Source organism: Engystomops pustulosus, chromosome 9 (genome assembly GCF_040894005.1).
Source record: "Engystomops pustulosus chromosome 9, aEngPut4.maternal, whole genome shotgun sequence".
NCBI classification, from domain to species: Eukaryota; Metazoa; Chordata; class Amphibia; order Anura; family Leptodactylidae; genus Engystomops; species Engystomops pustulosus.
Window position 1 is genome coordinate 24,716,855 of NC_092419.1, and position 17,266 is coordinate 24,734,120.

The 17,266-nt window shown below is 49.2% G+C and overlaps 1 protein-coding gene across 6 annotated transcripts in view; it reads right to left on the reverse strand.

The window, feature by feature from the left end:
* The window catches only part of BCORL1 (BCL6 corepressor like 1), a 46,544-nt gene that overhangs the window by 15,802 nt on the left and 13,476 nt on the right, over positions 1-17,266 (reverse strand). For all 6 annotated transcript variants that reach the window (XM_072125879.1, XM_072125880.1, XM_072125877.1 and 3 more), the window contains exons 2-5: positions 5,794-5,946; positions 5,533-5,623; positions 2,242-4,848; positions 63-201 (exon numbers count right to left, since the gene is read on the reverse strand). In XM_072125879.1, the coding sequence (XP_071981980.1) occupies positions 63-201; positions 2,242-4,848; positions 5,533-5,623; positions 5,794-5,879 (2,923 nt within the window). In that variant the 5' untranslated portion in view covers positions 5,880-5,946. The remainder of the gene's footprint in view (positions 1-62; positions 202-2,241; positions 4,849-5,532; positions 5,624-5,793; positions 5,947-17,266) is intronic.

The window sequence follows — 17,266 nt, forward strand, 5'->3', positions numbered from 1 at the left end:
TTCTCATTATTGCATTTATAAGATTTCTGCAACTTTACAATCCAGCGCTTCTCTTTATTTACCTGGGTCTAATTCTGGATCCACAGGTTCGGTCTTGATGGCTCTTCTCCTTCGCCTCCTGACTATGGGACCCGTTGGCTCCTTCTGGGCCTTGGGGCTTGTATGTTCTTTCTTGTCGGTGACAGATTGTTGCCGCTTACCCTACAATACACAGGAGACATATTCATCATATGGTAATCAGCAATTAACTAAACACATATATCGCACAGAAAACCATCCTCCCTTTACGACTTTTTTTTTTTTTAGGAACCAGAGAGTTGTTAAAGGAGTTTAGCAGTCACCGCTCTGCACTTCATACAAGTCAATGGTCTCTACAGCAGGTGCAAGAATTTCATTCAAATAGATGACAAAATCAGAAATTGCTGCGACTTATCCAAAACCAAAAGTTTCACTGAAAAGTCCTATCCATTTCTGCGCAGCACAGCAGAGACATGCAGGGGGCTCATGAAGGATAAGGCTTTTGGGTGGACCTACATAAGTAAAGTGAGAACATTGGCAGCAATAATCACCTATATACAGTGTGTATCTCCCTGCAGCACATCTCCCTGTTCACACAGGAGTGATGTGCTGCAGAATAAAAGGTGCGGTCACACAGTAAAGAAGCACATGCAAATTCTCCAGGTGATCATTTGCGCCTTTCCATGGGCCTAGCAATGGTCGCTCCCCATAACAGCATCATGTGTGAACACGCCCTTGACAAGCTGTGACCTTCAACCATGAGATCTCTCTGAATGGCCGTCCTCCTCCTCCTCTTGAATATCCCTAATTAGATCAGCCACAAGCCGTTTTTCACATTGTCATGTACACCTGTGCTGACAATAAGGTGACCCTTGTAAATCGCCCTATGACCTCTGTAAGGTCGGGTCACACAATCAGCTTCTGTCTGTGTGCTGCCTCTTCTCCCACTGACGCCATGAGCTGGGTGATGATGCCAGGAGTTACATGTCTGCTGTGACCTCAGCTCTGAGCTTCTAGATACGGGATACAGACCCGATTATCTACCCTATACATGACCACAGTTCACACAGGGAGAACAACCCCTACAGAAATCAGCTGCAGTAATTATCATCATCACGTCGCGGTTCATACATGTCAATGTGCTACATATAATCTTGTGTCTTATGTTGTTCAGCTGATCAGCGGCCGCAGCAGGCAAGGCAATCATGTAGAACGGATGATCCTGGTAGCACAACTTCTCCGGTTATGGGAACATTAGAAGAGGCTTAAAGGGTTTGTCCCAAGCATTTAAATTCTGTGGAGAGGTGATACCTAGCTGTTCGCTCAGGGCCCAAGTGCTAGGACCCCCACAATCACAAGAATGGGACCCTCAGCTCTCCCAACTACAAGGATCCCATTCTCACGGACATGCGCATGCATTTCTGCCACTTATCTGACTTGTATGGAAACGACAGAAATCATCAAACTCAGCGCTCAGGTATCTCCAGTGAATGGAGCGGCAGGGGACGTTCTGCTGCTTCACCCAGTAGTGAGAACAGATCCTAAATCCTAGCAGTAGGACCCTAAGCGATCAGCGATCCTGCGGATATCAGCCTTCTCTCCTATCTAGGGGTTTCTCTCTAATACTACAGACGTCTCACTGGCTGCACAGAGCAGACGAGTCACAAGAGGGACTTCAACCAATCAGACTTTTATGGATCTTGTTGAGAAGCAGTAAATGTCTATGGTGTGAGAGCATTTTTTAACCCTGTAAGCTCAGAGGCACCCTGTCGGCGGTCAGCGGTCCTGTTCCGGCCTCCTAGAAGATACAGGTGCAAACTCCACCAGTTCCAACCTGTAGACCAGATTGGAGATTCCTACTACAGCTTCTGCCAGTTTTCCGGTGGGGACTATAATAAATGTGACGAGCCGGGCGCTCACGCCCCTGCCCACCCTCTGCCCGCCTGATCTCCCTTTGGAAACTGGCAGAGAAGCCATAGTGAACCTCCCCCACTGTGTGTCTCCAGCAGATGCTAGGCCCATTCCCCAGGCTGCTCGTGCCCCCTGCCACACCAGTCATCCTTTAAATCACGCTCTGTATTCAGCCATCTCGGCCTGTACATGAGAGCAGCTGGTTATCCTCTATCCCGTGTATAGGAAATAACATGCCACTTTAAGAACCCTTACAGGATCTGTATTTGGAAACACACTAAAGTCTCTATAACCACCACAAGTAACACTGACCTTTTTCTTCGGAGGTTCCAGATCTTCGTCTTTGTCTGTCACTTTACACCTGGACTTCTTCTGTGCTGGCTTGGTTGGTGTGACCTCTTCCACCCGCTTACCGCGACCTCGTAATCCTGGCTCTTTCTTGACCTTAGTCTTGACTTTGGTGATTGGTGGCATTTCCACAGGAGACCACGAGGCATCGTTGAAGGATGGCAAACAGCCAAAACCCTCGTCATCGTCCACCCTTTCGATTTTGACCTTGCTCAGGTCCACCTCCTGCACACAATGTTGAGTGTCCACGGGGGCATGTGCTTTTTTGTGACCACGTTTGCGATGCACAGGCGGATCCTGCGCTACATCGCTCTTGTTACTATCCTTACTCGTTACAGCGAGGATTTGACCACTGTCTTTTCTTTGAGCCACTGCCATGGGCTCATTAGTCATGTAGGAGGCCAGAACTTTGTTTTTTGGTTTTGTTTCACCAAAGGTCTTTCGACCACAACTCAACTTTGTTGGTCGGATCTTGTCGTCTTTGCAGTTCTGCCTCTCGGGAAGTTTATCCAGAGCGGAGCTGCCTTCAGCCCCTTGCTTACTATCGTTCGTGCCTGGCTGGAGGTATAGAGCAGCATTTCCTGCAGCCGGTTTTGGTGCAAGTAAAGTTTTGTTTATGTGAGATTTCCGAGGCTTAGAAACGGGTTCACAAGTCTTAGCTTTTGCCTGATCGCTGGGGGCTACTGGGGTGGTGGTGGTCTTCTGCTGAGAACCTAATGTAGAATCTCCTGCGCTTTTTTGAGGCGTTGTCTTGGATTCTGCTGGAAGAATGCTGGAATATAGGGTGAACTCACCAATGGGAAGTCTCTGATGGGCACCTTGGTTTGGATGGAGTGTGCCTGCGGTTGGTATACCTATGGATAGCACAGACGTCTGATGGTAAGGAGACCAACTAACTGGCAGAACCTGAGAATTGCTGGGCTTCCCGTTTAGGGGACACTTTGGGTGCGCTGTCCCATGTCCCGGTAACGTCCAGTCCTTTGAAGAACAGAGAGAATTCACTGTGGCAGGACGTCCAGGAAAATGACGCTTCTCTGCGGACTGCTGGCCGTCTACACCGCTCTGGTTATTTTTCTTGCCACATGACCCTGAGTTCTTTGGCTCTCCCTGGTCAATGATCGAGATTGGCTCTTGCTTTGCCAAATGTCGGGAGTCTGTGCTAAGGCTCAAGTTAGAGTCTTTGTTCAACAACAGAGAGGCAGGCACTGGGTTGGCCACCCCTACGTAAGTACCTGGTATAGTACTTATAAGAGCAGCAGAATTTTTAATCCAAGATCCCGGTGCTCCGACTATCTGTGATGACACCGGATCTCCGTTTCTCAAAAATTCAGGAAACATTACCAATGGAGGTACTCCTCGGAGATTCTGGCTAACACTGCTGCTGGTGAAACTGATGGGCGCCGAGCTTTGAGGGCTACAGTCAGACCTGGACAAAACGTTGGATAGCGAGACTCTCCCACTGGTGTGCACTGGGGTTAACACTGGCATAGGTGGAGTTTTCCGTTGGTTAGTTGGAGCATGTTTGTGGCGGTGAGATTTAGAGGACAAATCCAAAGGCATTTCATAAGAGTCTTGGGGAGAGATCATCTCCCTTTCAAGCTGCGGAGGGGACTTTAATGGGGAAACAGAAGACGAAGAGGAGGACGAATCGTTTTGTGGTTCTAGGTTAGCAGTTCTGGTGTAGGAAGTGAGGGCAACAGGGTTCACGCTGAGGGTGGGGTGTGTAGAGAGAGTCTGTAAAGCCGACAAGGTAGAGGCGGATGTATCAGTGCAGACAGAAGAAACGTCCACCGTAGGAGCCATACTATTGCTATTTGTGAGCGAAACAGTAGGGGCCGCTGTGCTCACTGCTTTGCTCAATTCTGCTGGGACCCCTTTGGGGTCAGAGGTCAATGGCCTTCCCAAAGTTGAAGCAAAAGCGTGTGACTGCAAGTCTGTCAAGCAGGTAGGCATGATGGGAAGGGTCAGAGTTGACGTCACTCCGAACGTGGTTGGTAAGGTAGTTACACTAAGGGGCTGCCCACAGTTGGGGGGTGGGATGTAAACTAGGGGTTGGCTCTGTGTCAAAACAGCACCAGGTGGGAAGGACAGAGGAAGCTTCGGTACATTAGGGACCTGAGTGGTGGAGAAGCAGATTCTGCTCATAGTAAAGGGAAACCCAGAGGAAACAACAGTAGGTGAAGCGTCTACGGATTGACCGGCAAGTTTTAATCCAGGGCCCAAAACGGTCTGTTGTTTTCCAGAGGAGTCCTGCACTTCGGCAGAGGCGGCAGCGAGGTGTTCAGCTTGCCCTGCAGCTTTCTCTTGTGTAGGAGGCTTCGCTGGTTCGGCCTTTTTACTATGTCTGCTTGAAGCGGCTTGGATGGAATTCTCGGACACGTTTGTAGCTGCTTTGCCCTCGGGTGGTGATACATTATTACAAGCTCTAGACGATGGGGTAGTGCCCGCCGGCTCTGGCTCAGTGCGATCCGGGGGTTTGTCCTCCGGTTTCTGCCCGGTCTCCACCTGTGTGGCACCAACTTCCTGCAGCATCAGAGCATCACTTTGGTTGGTTGCAGGTATTAAATCCACCTGAAAATGCAAAAAGATAACATTGAAAAAAAAAGTATTTTTTTTTTTAAATACAGCCAATCCCATACACATTAAAATCGAATGAAGACAAAGTAGTAAATTAATTCTCTCCTTCCACTCAAACAAGTTTCATCTTTGCCAACTATACACAGGACCCACAGGCAGTCAAGCTAGCCACCCAAGCTCTACCCTTTACCCACCAGGGAACTAAGAGAGAGGAATATTCATACAGCTTGTGGGGCGGGTGCAATCATTACCGATGCACACCCACTACAGCCTGAAACTGCTGCTGTAGCAGGCACGTGGCTGGTGAACCAGAGAACCCAGAGAGGCAGTATGGGCTCTTTGTTATTTTTATCCCCCAGGCCATAAATATACAAAACCCCTAATCCTGGACAAACCCTTTAACACCTTCAAGCCACAAAGCAGGATGAGACTGGGACTATCAGCGCCTTCATGCTACATTTACAAACAGGGTTCTTATTACTATAAGACTCCAGAGACGGCATGTCCTGATACTGGAAGAATGAGGATTTTCCTGCCATCGTCTTACTTTACATTTCTTTCCTTTAGTTTTTTTTCTGCCAAATAATTAATGTAACGACTGAAGGTCAGAACCACAAATGGCCACAGGTGTAGTCCACATTGATTCTGTTATCCAGCAGGAATAGGGTTTGAGCTCACCTTGGAAAGGACGCTGGTCACACAATTCTCTTCAGATCCCAGGTGCTGGGCGCTGCTAGATTTTGCCTCTGCATCAGATAGTGCCGTCCTCCTGTCCAAAACCAAAGCAAAGTTCTATAAAACATGAGGCGTACGGTCATGATTCCTGGAAAGCTGGGTATTATAGGAAATCCCAGGCATTACAGTTCGTACAGGCGAACAATAGGGTATTGCTAGATGAAATGTATGTGTCCGCCATGGAAAAGATAATCTGTTGCTCACCTGTCCTCGTTAATGCCACACATACGCACGCGGTCGGCGCTGGTCCAGTTGTGCACACCACCGTAGAGCGGGGCGGCTGATATCATGGCAGGTGATGGCACCCCTGCAGCAGCTGAAGGTGCCCCCCTCCCCTGCACCCTACACAGATTCCACCTGCAAAACAGAAACAATGGAGTAAGGAGACGATGAAGAACACAATGTAGAAGAACGGCAACAGCCTGCGCCACACAGAGGATACGGCAGCGCATGCAACGCTGCAGCAGAGGCTCCGCCACAGGTGTGGAGGCCTCCGTGTGGCTTCAGCTCATCGACTGACCTATGAGAATGTGAACACCTTCTACTTACTGAAACATGTGTAGTAATAGTGACATGTTAGTTGCCCACAGATGAAATAATTAAGGCATCTAATAAATGTGGGTGCCATTTACACACATAACCCCCACCCGGCGTAACGCTGCCTCGTGCGTATCGCTAGATGAATAAATAATGAGCTGCGTTGCTTTATGCAAATGATTATTAATCCAGAGATTCCAAGGAGCAAAATTCAGCAAATATGGGGGCCTGGGGCAAACAGCATGGGAAATGTGTATGGGAAAGCACAAAGTGTAGCAAATGGGGGCGTCTCACGTCAACCGCACACCGGACGTGTCAATTTGTTCTCCAATCCTTTCAGGACTGCTATGTTCCCCTGGCCAGCACATGTTCGGATCCTCCCCCCTCCATAGCGAGCCGCGCCGTTCGTACGGTAACAGATGGGAAACGCTCTATCTCCTTTTCAGTGGTAACACTCAATGGGGCAAATTTACTTACCCGGTCCATTCGCGTTCCAGCGGCGGCTTCTCCGCTCTGGATTCGGGTCCGGCCGGGATTTAATAAGGTAGTTCTTCCGCCGTCCACCAGGTGGCGCTGCTGCGCTGAAAGTAAACTCATCGCGCCGGAATGCACCGAGCTGGACCAGGTGAAGGTAAGCGGTCCTTATGCGACACATTTTCGGTTTTTAAATGCGGCGGTTTTTCCGAATACGTCGGGTTTTCGTTCGGCCACGCCCCCCGATTTCCGTCGCGCGCATGCCAGCGCCGATGCGCCACAATCCGATCGCGTGCGCCAAAATCCCGGGGCAATTTAAGTACAAGCGGCGCAAAACGGAAATATTCGGGTAACACGTCGGGAAAACGCGAATCGGGCCCTTAATAAATGACCCCCACTGTGTCCGTCCTCAATGCACTTCTAGGGCGGCCGCATGCTGCTGCTGCTGCTGCTGCTCGTACACCCAACATATTCATGCGTGTGAAAGGGGTATTAGAGTATGGAGTGCGGGGACGTAGAACGGCCTCCACACAGAACATCTTCAAGGAGAATCATGTAACTCATCATTATAAATGCAGCTGTATGAGAATTTTAATCATAGGCCCAAAGTGGGCGGGGCATGACACATCCAACCTCTGCCTCCTGAAATGACCTGTCCTATAAAGAAGGATCAGACGATCCATAAGTTCATCTACTCAGGGCTGGAACGGCAGGGAGCGCACAGGAAGTGATGAGTAACCATTATATATACAAGGAGATTGTTTACAGGCAGCGACAAAATGAAGAAGCCATTCCAGCTGCTGAAAAGAGAAAAAAAAGCCCGGACCAAGAAGCAGACAGCGACCATATCCAAAGGACTACAGGGCATACATCACACACCACCAGAGCCACGGACACACAGGACAAGACGCTACTTCTAGGGTAGTGCTTCTGCATTAAGCACAATTTTACATACATAATGCATTTAAATCCTGTATTATTCTCCAGAGCTGCACTCACTATTCTGCTGCTGGTGCAGTCACTGTGTACATACATGACATTACTTATCCTGTACTGATCCTGAGTTACATCCTGTATTATACCCCAGAGCTGCACTCACTATTCTGCTGCTGGTGCAGTCACTGTGTACATACATGACATTACTTATCCTGTACTGATCCTGAGTTACATCCTGTATTATACTCCAGAGCTGCACTCACTATTCTGCTGCTGGTGCAGTCACTGTGTACATACATGACATTACTTATCCTGTACTGATCCTGAGTTACATCCTGTATTATACCCCAGAGCTGCACTCTCTATTCTGCTGCTGGTGCAGTCACTGGGTACATACATGACATTACTTATCCTGTACTGATCCTGAGTTACATCCTGTATTATACCCCAGAGCTGCACTCTCTATTCTGCTGCTGGTGCAGTCACTGTGTACATACATGACATTACTTATCCTGTACTGATCCTGAGTTACATCCTGTATTATACCCCAGAGCTGCACTCACTATTCTGCTGCTGGTGCAGTCACTGTGTACATACATGACATTACTTATCCTGTACTGATCCTAAGTTACAAACATGGAATCAGTGCAAGAAAACATTTGAATGAAATTGTGACATGTTCGATCAGGGTATATAAATTGTCTTTCTCTTGGTATAGCAAGGCCTCGTCATCGATTTCATGGTCTAGCCACACACATCGGACTGTGTCGCATCGGCTTGCATGCGACACAAATCGGGGGGCGTGGACCTCGGACAACCCGATTGATTCGGACAAACGGCGGAATTTAAAAAGCAAATTGTGTCGCAAGATCAGCACTCACATGCACCGGGAAGAAGAAGGTGAACTCTGGCGGACCTCAGCGGGGAAGCGACACATGCAGGAAATTGGACGCACGATCTTAGTGAATTGCAGCAGACCCAAATCCTCGTCGGACATTGCACAGCGGGGATCGCGACGGGACAGGTAAGTAAATGTGCCCCATCCCGTTATCATATCAGACGCAATGAGAAGGTCAGACGTATTGTGATTTTAATAGGCAATTGTATAATCAAAGTAATCTCTCGCCATTATCAGATCTCCTCCCCCCATCCAATAATAAAGGAGGGCAGACAGGACATTTGGCCCCCCCTGCGCCTTCCCCATGAGCCGTCAGCAGTTACAGGAAGTTTTACGTCTATTAGTAATCAGGCCGAGTATCTCGCATGCCATGAGGTGAACTTAGCCCCGGTGTGACAGTCATGGCCGCCCGGGATAGCCTGTCCTCCTGCAGCTGCCGCCTCCATCACAGATGGTGTTTTGTTGCAGGAGCAGCAATTAAACTTCCTGCAGCTTCGCCGTCAGTCCATGGGCGGCCTGTACACTGTATACGGACTGCTGTAACCTGGAGAATCCTACATGTCCTTACAACCAGACACAATGATCGCAAATCGACATCCACATGAAACTTACACAGGACCTTAAAGTTCTAGCCGGGGGTCCAGGAGCCCGGATGTGGCCACGTAAGACAGATTTTGGTATAAATAAACAGTCTCCCATCCAAAACAATAGAAGGGTTCATTGCACTTTCTGCACCAAAACCTGCATTAAAAAAAATCTAAGTGACCTCATTCCAAACGAGTTTCCAATATAGTAACTTCAATGTACAAGACGCATCACCAAAGTCTAAATATGGAAAACATGAATGTTCCCGGAAAGCTCAATCCTTGTCCAAAATAAACGGGCGTCTGATGTTCCTGCACTGGGGGTGATCCCCCTCCGGGCCTCTCTCCGTACATCTTCCTGCTGATCAGTGCATCCCAGTAGAGCCGGAGCGCCCCCTTCTGTCTCCTACAACACACACAAACCTCACCCAACGCCCTCCCCGACTCGCAAACTGAAAGCAGATTTCATCATTAGCAAATAAAAGGGACAAATCTCCTCAGACAATAGATTCCTGCAAGACCCCAGACGTGATCGCCGCTTATGTGGTCGTCTGCCCCTCACAAGATGTAATCAACTTACACAAGAAAAATGGCAGCAACTAGATGTATATCCCAGAGGGAGAGGCTGGACACACACCGAAATCATCAGGGGGGGTAATTACATCACAAAGACATCCTGTGCCTCCTGCTAATGAATACAGAAAAAGACAGATCATCGTTACCATATCTACAGTCGTTACATCTAAAGACATTATTATTCATTCTAACCTACAATGTGACTAACGCCCAACACACTGGCCCTTACTCCAGAGCTGCACTCACTATTCTGCTGCTGGTGCAGTCACTGTGTACATACATGGCATTACTTATCCTGTACTGATCCTGAGTTACATCCTGTATTATACCCCAGAGCTGCACTCACTATCTGCTGCTGGTGCAGTCACTGTGTACATACATGACATTACTTATCCTGTACTGATCCTGAGTTACATCCTGTATTATACTCCAGAGCTGCACTCACTATTCTGCTGGTGCAGTCACTGTGTACATACATGACATTACTTATCCTGTACTGATCCTGAGTTACATCCTGTATTATACTCCAGAGCTGCACTCACTATTCTGCTGCTGGTGCAGTCACTGTGTACATACATGACATTACTTATCCTGTACTGATCCTGAGTTACATCCTATATTATACTCCAGAGCTGCACTCACTATTCTGCTGCTGGTGCAGTCACTGTGTACATACATGACATTACTTATCCTGTACTGATCCTGAGTTACATCCTGTATTATACTCCAGAGCTGCACTCAATATTCTGCTGCTGGTGCAGTCACTGTGTACATACATGACATTACTTATCCTGTACTGATCCTGAGTTACATCCTGTATTATACTCCAGAGCTGCACTCACTATTCTGCTGGTGCAGTCACTGTGTACATACATGACATTACTTATCCTGTACGGAGAATAGATTACACTAGAGACAATGCCAAAGCCACGAGACTCCATGATGACATTACTAGGCTTATTTCATGACCCATGTTGGTAACCAATCAGCTTTGTCAGAAACAGATATGTAGACAACACTGACGATAACCTGACAGTAGAGGAAGATATTGGTGGTGGTAGATAATGTCTAATGAGCGCCGTCCTGTGATGATTACGGTCTATAAGTCACACAATCAATCAACAACCACAACACAAATGTACAGAGACAGGAGTCGCATCATCGCTGGCCCCTCCGCTCCAGGACAAGGGGCAGTACTGCTGTCACTCCTGGGACATCAAAGATGAAGGGGCCTCCGGAAAAAGAGTCTGATACCAGGGGGTGATCCCAGAGCAACAACTGCTTTACATTTTCCCTATAAGAAATGTGCAGGTGAGAACTGCCCCTCCCTAACAAGTGCGACCAGACAACTCCAAGGCCAAAACCCTCTACAGCCGACATCACTGCGCACCATGACCTAATACAGGATATCGCACCGCCCCCCCTTCCCCGACCGAATACACACAGCACACCTCCTCTGACCAGACTCAGTGCTCCCCTTCCCAACCGGATACACACAGCACACCCCCCCCCCCCTTCCCAACCATATGCACGCAGCGTTCACATTCCCCCCCACCTGTCTAAATCGGATACACACAGTGCCACCCCCCCCCCAGTCCCCTCCACCCGACTGAATACACATAGTGCCCCCCCCCACTGACAGGATGCACAACAACACCTCCCCCCCACATACACACAGCAACCCCCCCCCCACCTCCCAATGGGATGCACAGTGCCACCCCCCCAGTCCCTCCACCCGAGTGAATACACATAGTGCCACCCGCCCACCCCCATGACAAGATACACACTCTATATCGATATGAGATAGACAGATAAATGAGAGAGATAGATATGAGATAGATAGATAGATAGATAGATATGAGATAGACAGATAGGAGATATATATTAGGCAAATCCTGTATATAGATAGATATGAGAGATGAGTAGACATCAGATATATGGGAGAGGATATAGATGCCTACAGAGGGTCACATGTATAGTGTATAGTATGTGTTCTGGAACTGCTATTCATGCAATTGTTTTTGCTCTACGCATTGTAGATGAGAGTCGTGCAATGTTCCACTCATCTGCGGGGAGAGAGATAAATCCCGGCCTGGAGTATTTCCCTCGCAGCCGCCAGCATTACATCTATGTGTTGGGAATACTCCAGCTGTTCCTCACTAGGGAGAGACGTGGAAGCCCCTACCATTGCTGTGGTGCCCCCCTGCATAGACTCCCTTTTGTATAACAGAGTATGTTATAATCTGCGTTACGTGTGACTTGTACCGACGTCAGCGTGCCGTCTCCCTGGTGTTCCCCTCTCCGCTCCCCATCCTTGCTCCATCCCCTTCTATTTTTCATGCTGACCCGTAGGACGGAGCCTCCAGTTTTATGTCCAGAGGTCACCGGGTCATAGTGCTTAGCAGGAGAAGCCCTGCTGCTCTTCCTCAAGCCGGCCCAGTGCCCTGAATCGACAGGGTTAAGCTGTGATTACACACCCTAACCCTACAATAACAGTGGGTTGCGATAAAGGGAGCACGGGGCTGAAAGGGGGCACAAGGGAGAGTCATGGGGCTTAGGGAGCACGGTGGGCCACAGGGAGCATGGGGGAAAGGGGATGTCAGAACGAGACACAGGGAGCATGATGGGACAGGGGGCACAAGATCAGGTGCCTCAATCATCATGTGTGCTCTATCTCCTCATAGATTGCAAGTTCTTGTGACCAGGGTCCTCACCACTGTTATGCACCCCCCTCTCCTCATAGATTGTAAGCTCTTGTTATCAAAAAGCTGCTCCACTTGTCCCCTTCCCCTTTTGTGAACAAAGCTTGCAATAGTCTGGTGTCATCCCTATACAGCCCTATACTGCTCCTTATAGATTCTATGAGGTTAACAACGGGGCACTCGCTCCTCTAATACAAACCAAAAAAAAGTCCCAGACAGGTGAAGACGAGATCCTATTTCCCCATAAATACAAGTGATCGGCTGCCCAGAGATGACAGGTAGGTGGCACCCGGGGCCTGGCATCGGGGGAAATAATAATGACCGCTGATTAAAGCATTAATTAAACTCCAGAGAAAATAAATGGCAGAGCGAGAAGCAGAAGCGCCATCAGATCTACGTGACGCTCGCTCAATACTCCGCTGCCACATTAGTCACACAGATAAAAACAGATACAAGGAGGCCGCGGTCAGAAGTTTATAATCTGCTGCGGAGCCGCGAGAAGAAGAAAAAAAAAACCTCCATAGAGAAGCGTTTCCTTTTTCCCTGCCTTTAAAATATTTAGGACTGGAACGGCACATTATGTTGTTTACAACGTCCTCCCACGAGCTGCGCGCGCTGCAATGTTACCAGAAAGCAGCTGAGCAGCTCCTGAAGCGCAGGCACGGAGTCGCTACAGCCCGGGAGGCGACACGGAGCTTACGTACCGCCGGGAGATCAATGAGGTCATCTATGCAGATTACACGGAGGGAGCACAATGCTGCGCCCTGTGTAAGGACATACAATACATTTATATACAATATAGAGCTGATGTATAAGGAGCATCAGAGCAGGAGGTAACCCCTGTATAACGCAGCCCCCCCCCCCCGCCTACACCCCAGGAGCCTGTCACCTGTATAACCAGAAGGCGGCCGCCCCTTTAAGTTCTCCTTCATGCAGGATGTAACCTTATCCTTATTACCAGCTGCAAATGTGGAATTACCTATGATTTGTCGCACAGTCCCTCATCATCACTCACTCACCTATGTACACGCAGCAGCATCATCATCATCATCATCATCATCCCTGCATCACCGCCAGTGCCGCGTCCTATTTATAACACACACGACTTTATTGCCCCCAAGTGGGAGCAGCGGCGTCCTCCTGCCATGCACCCTTCATGTGCCCATGTGCCCGAGCTCTAGGACTCGCAGTCATATCAATGTGACCTCAGACACTACAACAATCATCCCCTATGACTAATCCGGTGCACGAGCCGCCCCATGCTGGAATGATGGGTGGACATTTATTTTGGGAGCTGACGGCCACATGAGGGTGTTAGGGGGAACCCTATGAGAGATGCATGCCGACTTTCTATCTAAGTCCCCTCTCTTGGGATTGGGGGGTATCCGTATAATTGTGATGTACCCCAACCAACAGGCAATGGAAGAACAGTCGATGGCCACTAACACAGATGTGAACGCGAACAAATGCAAACCAGCAAGTCCCTGAAACACCGACGGCAAGAAGATGAGTGCGGATGAGAAGGGGACGGAAGTCATAAAGCACAAGGGGGTCACCCCGTGGGGTGAAAATGGGCAGCCCCAAACCTCCCCATTGTTAGGAGGTGTGATTGTAACGACTGTGAACCATGACCCCCTATACGTAGAGGGCCTAGAAGTCATGAGTAGTGGTAGACCAGGAACACGCGGAGGGTCTCCTGCCTCCCTAACGCTTGGTGCTTCAGTAATCCCCTGAGATCTAGGACATCACGTGGACGGCACAGCTTAGTCCAGAACGAGCACAGGAACCCGTCCATCATAGTCTGCAAACAGACCCCCTGCCTCATATCTCACTAAGATGCAAGGAGTCCTATCCCCATTGCACTACGTAGTACCTGAACCAGAGGAAATTGTGGGAGATACGAGCCTTTAATACCCCCATATCCAAACCCTATCTGCCACCCCTACCCCTAATACTGCCATATCCAAACACTATCTGCCAGCCCTAACCCCAACACCGCCATATCCAAACCCTATCTGCCAGCCCTACCCCTAATACAGCCACAAACAAACCCTATCTGCCAGCCCTACCCCTAATACCGCCATATCCAAACACTATCTGCCAGCCCTAACCCTAACACCGCCATATCCAAACCCTATCTGCCAGCCCTACCCCTAATACAGCCACAAACAAACCCTATCTGCCAGCCCTACCCCTAATACCGCCATATCCAAACACTATCTGCCAGCCCTAACCCTGATACCGCCATATCCAAACACTATCTGCCAGCCCTACCCCTAATACCGCCATATCCAAACACTATCTGCCAGCCCTAACCCTAACACCGCCATATCCAAACCCTATCTGCCAGCCCTACCCCTAATACAGCCACAAACAAACCCTATCTGCCAGCCCTACCCCTAATACCGCCATATCCAAACCCTATCTGCCAGCCCTAACCCTAATACCGCCATATACAACTCCTATCTGCCAGCCCTACCCCTAATACCGCCATATCCAAACACTATCTGCCAGCCCTAACCCTAACACCGCCATATCCAAACCCTATCTGCCAGCCCTAACCCTAATACCGCCATATACAACTCCTATCTGCCAGCCCTACCCCTAATACCGCCATATCCAAACCCTATCTGCCAGCCCTAACCCTAATACCGCCATATCCAAACACTATCTGCCAGCCCTAACCCTAATACCGCCATATCCAAACACTATCTGCCAGCCCTACCCCTAATACCGCCATATCCAAACACTATCTGCCAGCCCTAACCCTAACACCGCCATATCCAAACCCTATCTGCCAGCCCTACCCCTAATACAGCCACAAACAAACCCTATCTGCCAGCCCTACCCCTAATACCGCCATATCCAAACCCTATCTGCCAGCCCTAACCCTAATACCGCCATATACAACTCCTATCTGCCAGCCCTAACCCTAACACCGCCATATCCAAACCCTATCTGCCAGCCCTAACCCTAATACCGCCATATACAACTCCTATCTGCCAGCCCTACCCCTAATACCGCCATATCCAAACCCTATCTGCCAGCCCTAACCCTAATACCGCCATATCCAAACACTATCTGCCAGCCCTAACCCTAATACCGCCATATCCAAACACTATCTGCCAGCCCTAACCCTAATACCGCCATATACAACTCCTATCTGCCAGCCCTAACCCTAATACCGCCATATCCAAACACTATCTGCCAGCCCTACCCCTAATACCGCCATATACAACTCCTATCTGCCAGCCCTAACCCTAATACCGCCATATACAACTCCTATCTGCCAGCCCTAACCCTAATACCGCCATATCCAAACACTATCTGCCAGCCCTAACCCTAATACCGCCATATACAACTCCTATCTGCCAGCCCTAACCCTAATACCGCCATATCCAAACACTATCTGCCAGCCCTACCCCTAATACCGCCATATACAACTCCTATCTGCCAGTCCTAACCCTAATACCGCCATATACAACTCCTATCTGCCAGTCCTAACCCTAATACCGCCATATACAACTCCTATCTGCCAGCCCTACCCCTAATACCGCCATATACAACCCCTATCTGCCAGTCCTAACCCTAATACCGCCATATACAACCCCTATCTGCCAGCCCTACCCCTAATACCGCCATATACAACTCCTATCTGCCAGCCCTACCCCTAATACCGCCATATACAACTCCTATCTGCCAGCCCTACCCCTAATACCGCCACATCCAAACACTATCTGCCAGCCCTAACCCTAATACCGCCATATACAACTCCTATCTGCCAGTCCTAACCCTAATACCGCCACATCCAAACACTATATGCCAGCCCTAACCCTAATACCGCCATATCCAAACACTATATGCCAGCCCTAACCCTAATACCGCCATATCCAAACACTATCTGCCAGCCCTAACCCTAATACCGCCATATACAACTCCTATCTGCCAGCCCTAACCCTAATACCGCCATATACAACTCCTATCTGCCAGCCCTAACCCTAATACCGCCATATACAACCCCTATCTGCCAGTCCTAACCCTAATACCGCCATATACAACCCCTATCTGCCAGCCCTTACCCTAATACCGCCATATCCAACTCCTATCTGCCAGCCCTTACCCTAATACCATCATATACAACTCCTATCTGCCAGCCCTAACCCTAATACCGCCATATACAACTCCTATCTGCCAGCCCTAACCCTAATACCGCCATATACAACTCCTATCTGCCAGCCCTACCCCTAATACCGCCATATACAACCCCTATCTGCCAGTCCTAACCCTAATACCGCCATATACAACCCCTATCTGCCAGCCCTACCCCTAATACCGCCATATACAACTCCTATCTGCCAGCCCTACCCCTAATACCGCCATATACAACTCCTATCTGCCAGCCCTAACCCTAATACCGCCATATCCAAACACTATCTGCCAGCCCTAACCCTAATACCGCCATATACAACTCCTATCTGCCAGCCCTAACCCTAATACCGCCATATACAACTCCTATCTGCCAGCCCTAACCCTAATACCGCCATATACAACTCCTATCTGCCAGCCCTACCCCTAATACCGCCATATCCAAACCCTATCTGCCAGCCCTAACCCTAATACCGCCATATCCAAACACTATCTGCCAGCCCTAACCCTAATACCGCCATATCCAAACACTATCTGCCAGCCCTACCCCTAATACCGCCATATCCAAACACTATCTGCCAGCCCTAACCCTAACACCGCCATATCCAAACCCTATCTGCCAGCCCTACCCCTAATACAGCCACAAACAAACCCTATCTGCCAGCCCTACCCCTAATACCGCCATATCCAAACCCTATCTGCCAGCCCTAACCCTAATACCGCCATATACAACTCCTATCTGCCAGCCCTAACCCTAACACCGCCATATCCAAACCCTATCTGCCAGCCCTAACCCTAATACCGCCATATACAACTCCTATCTG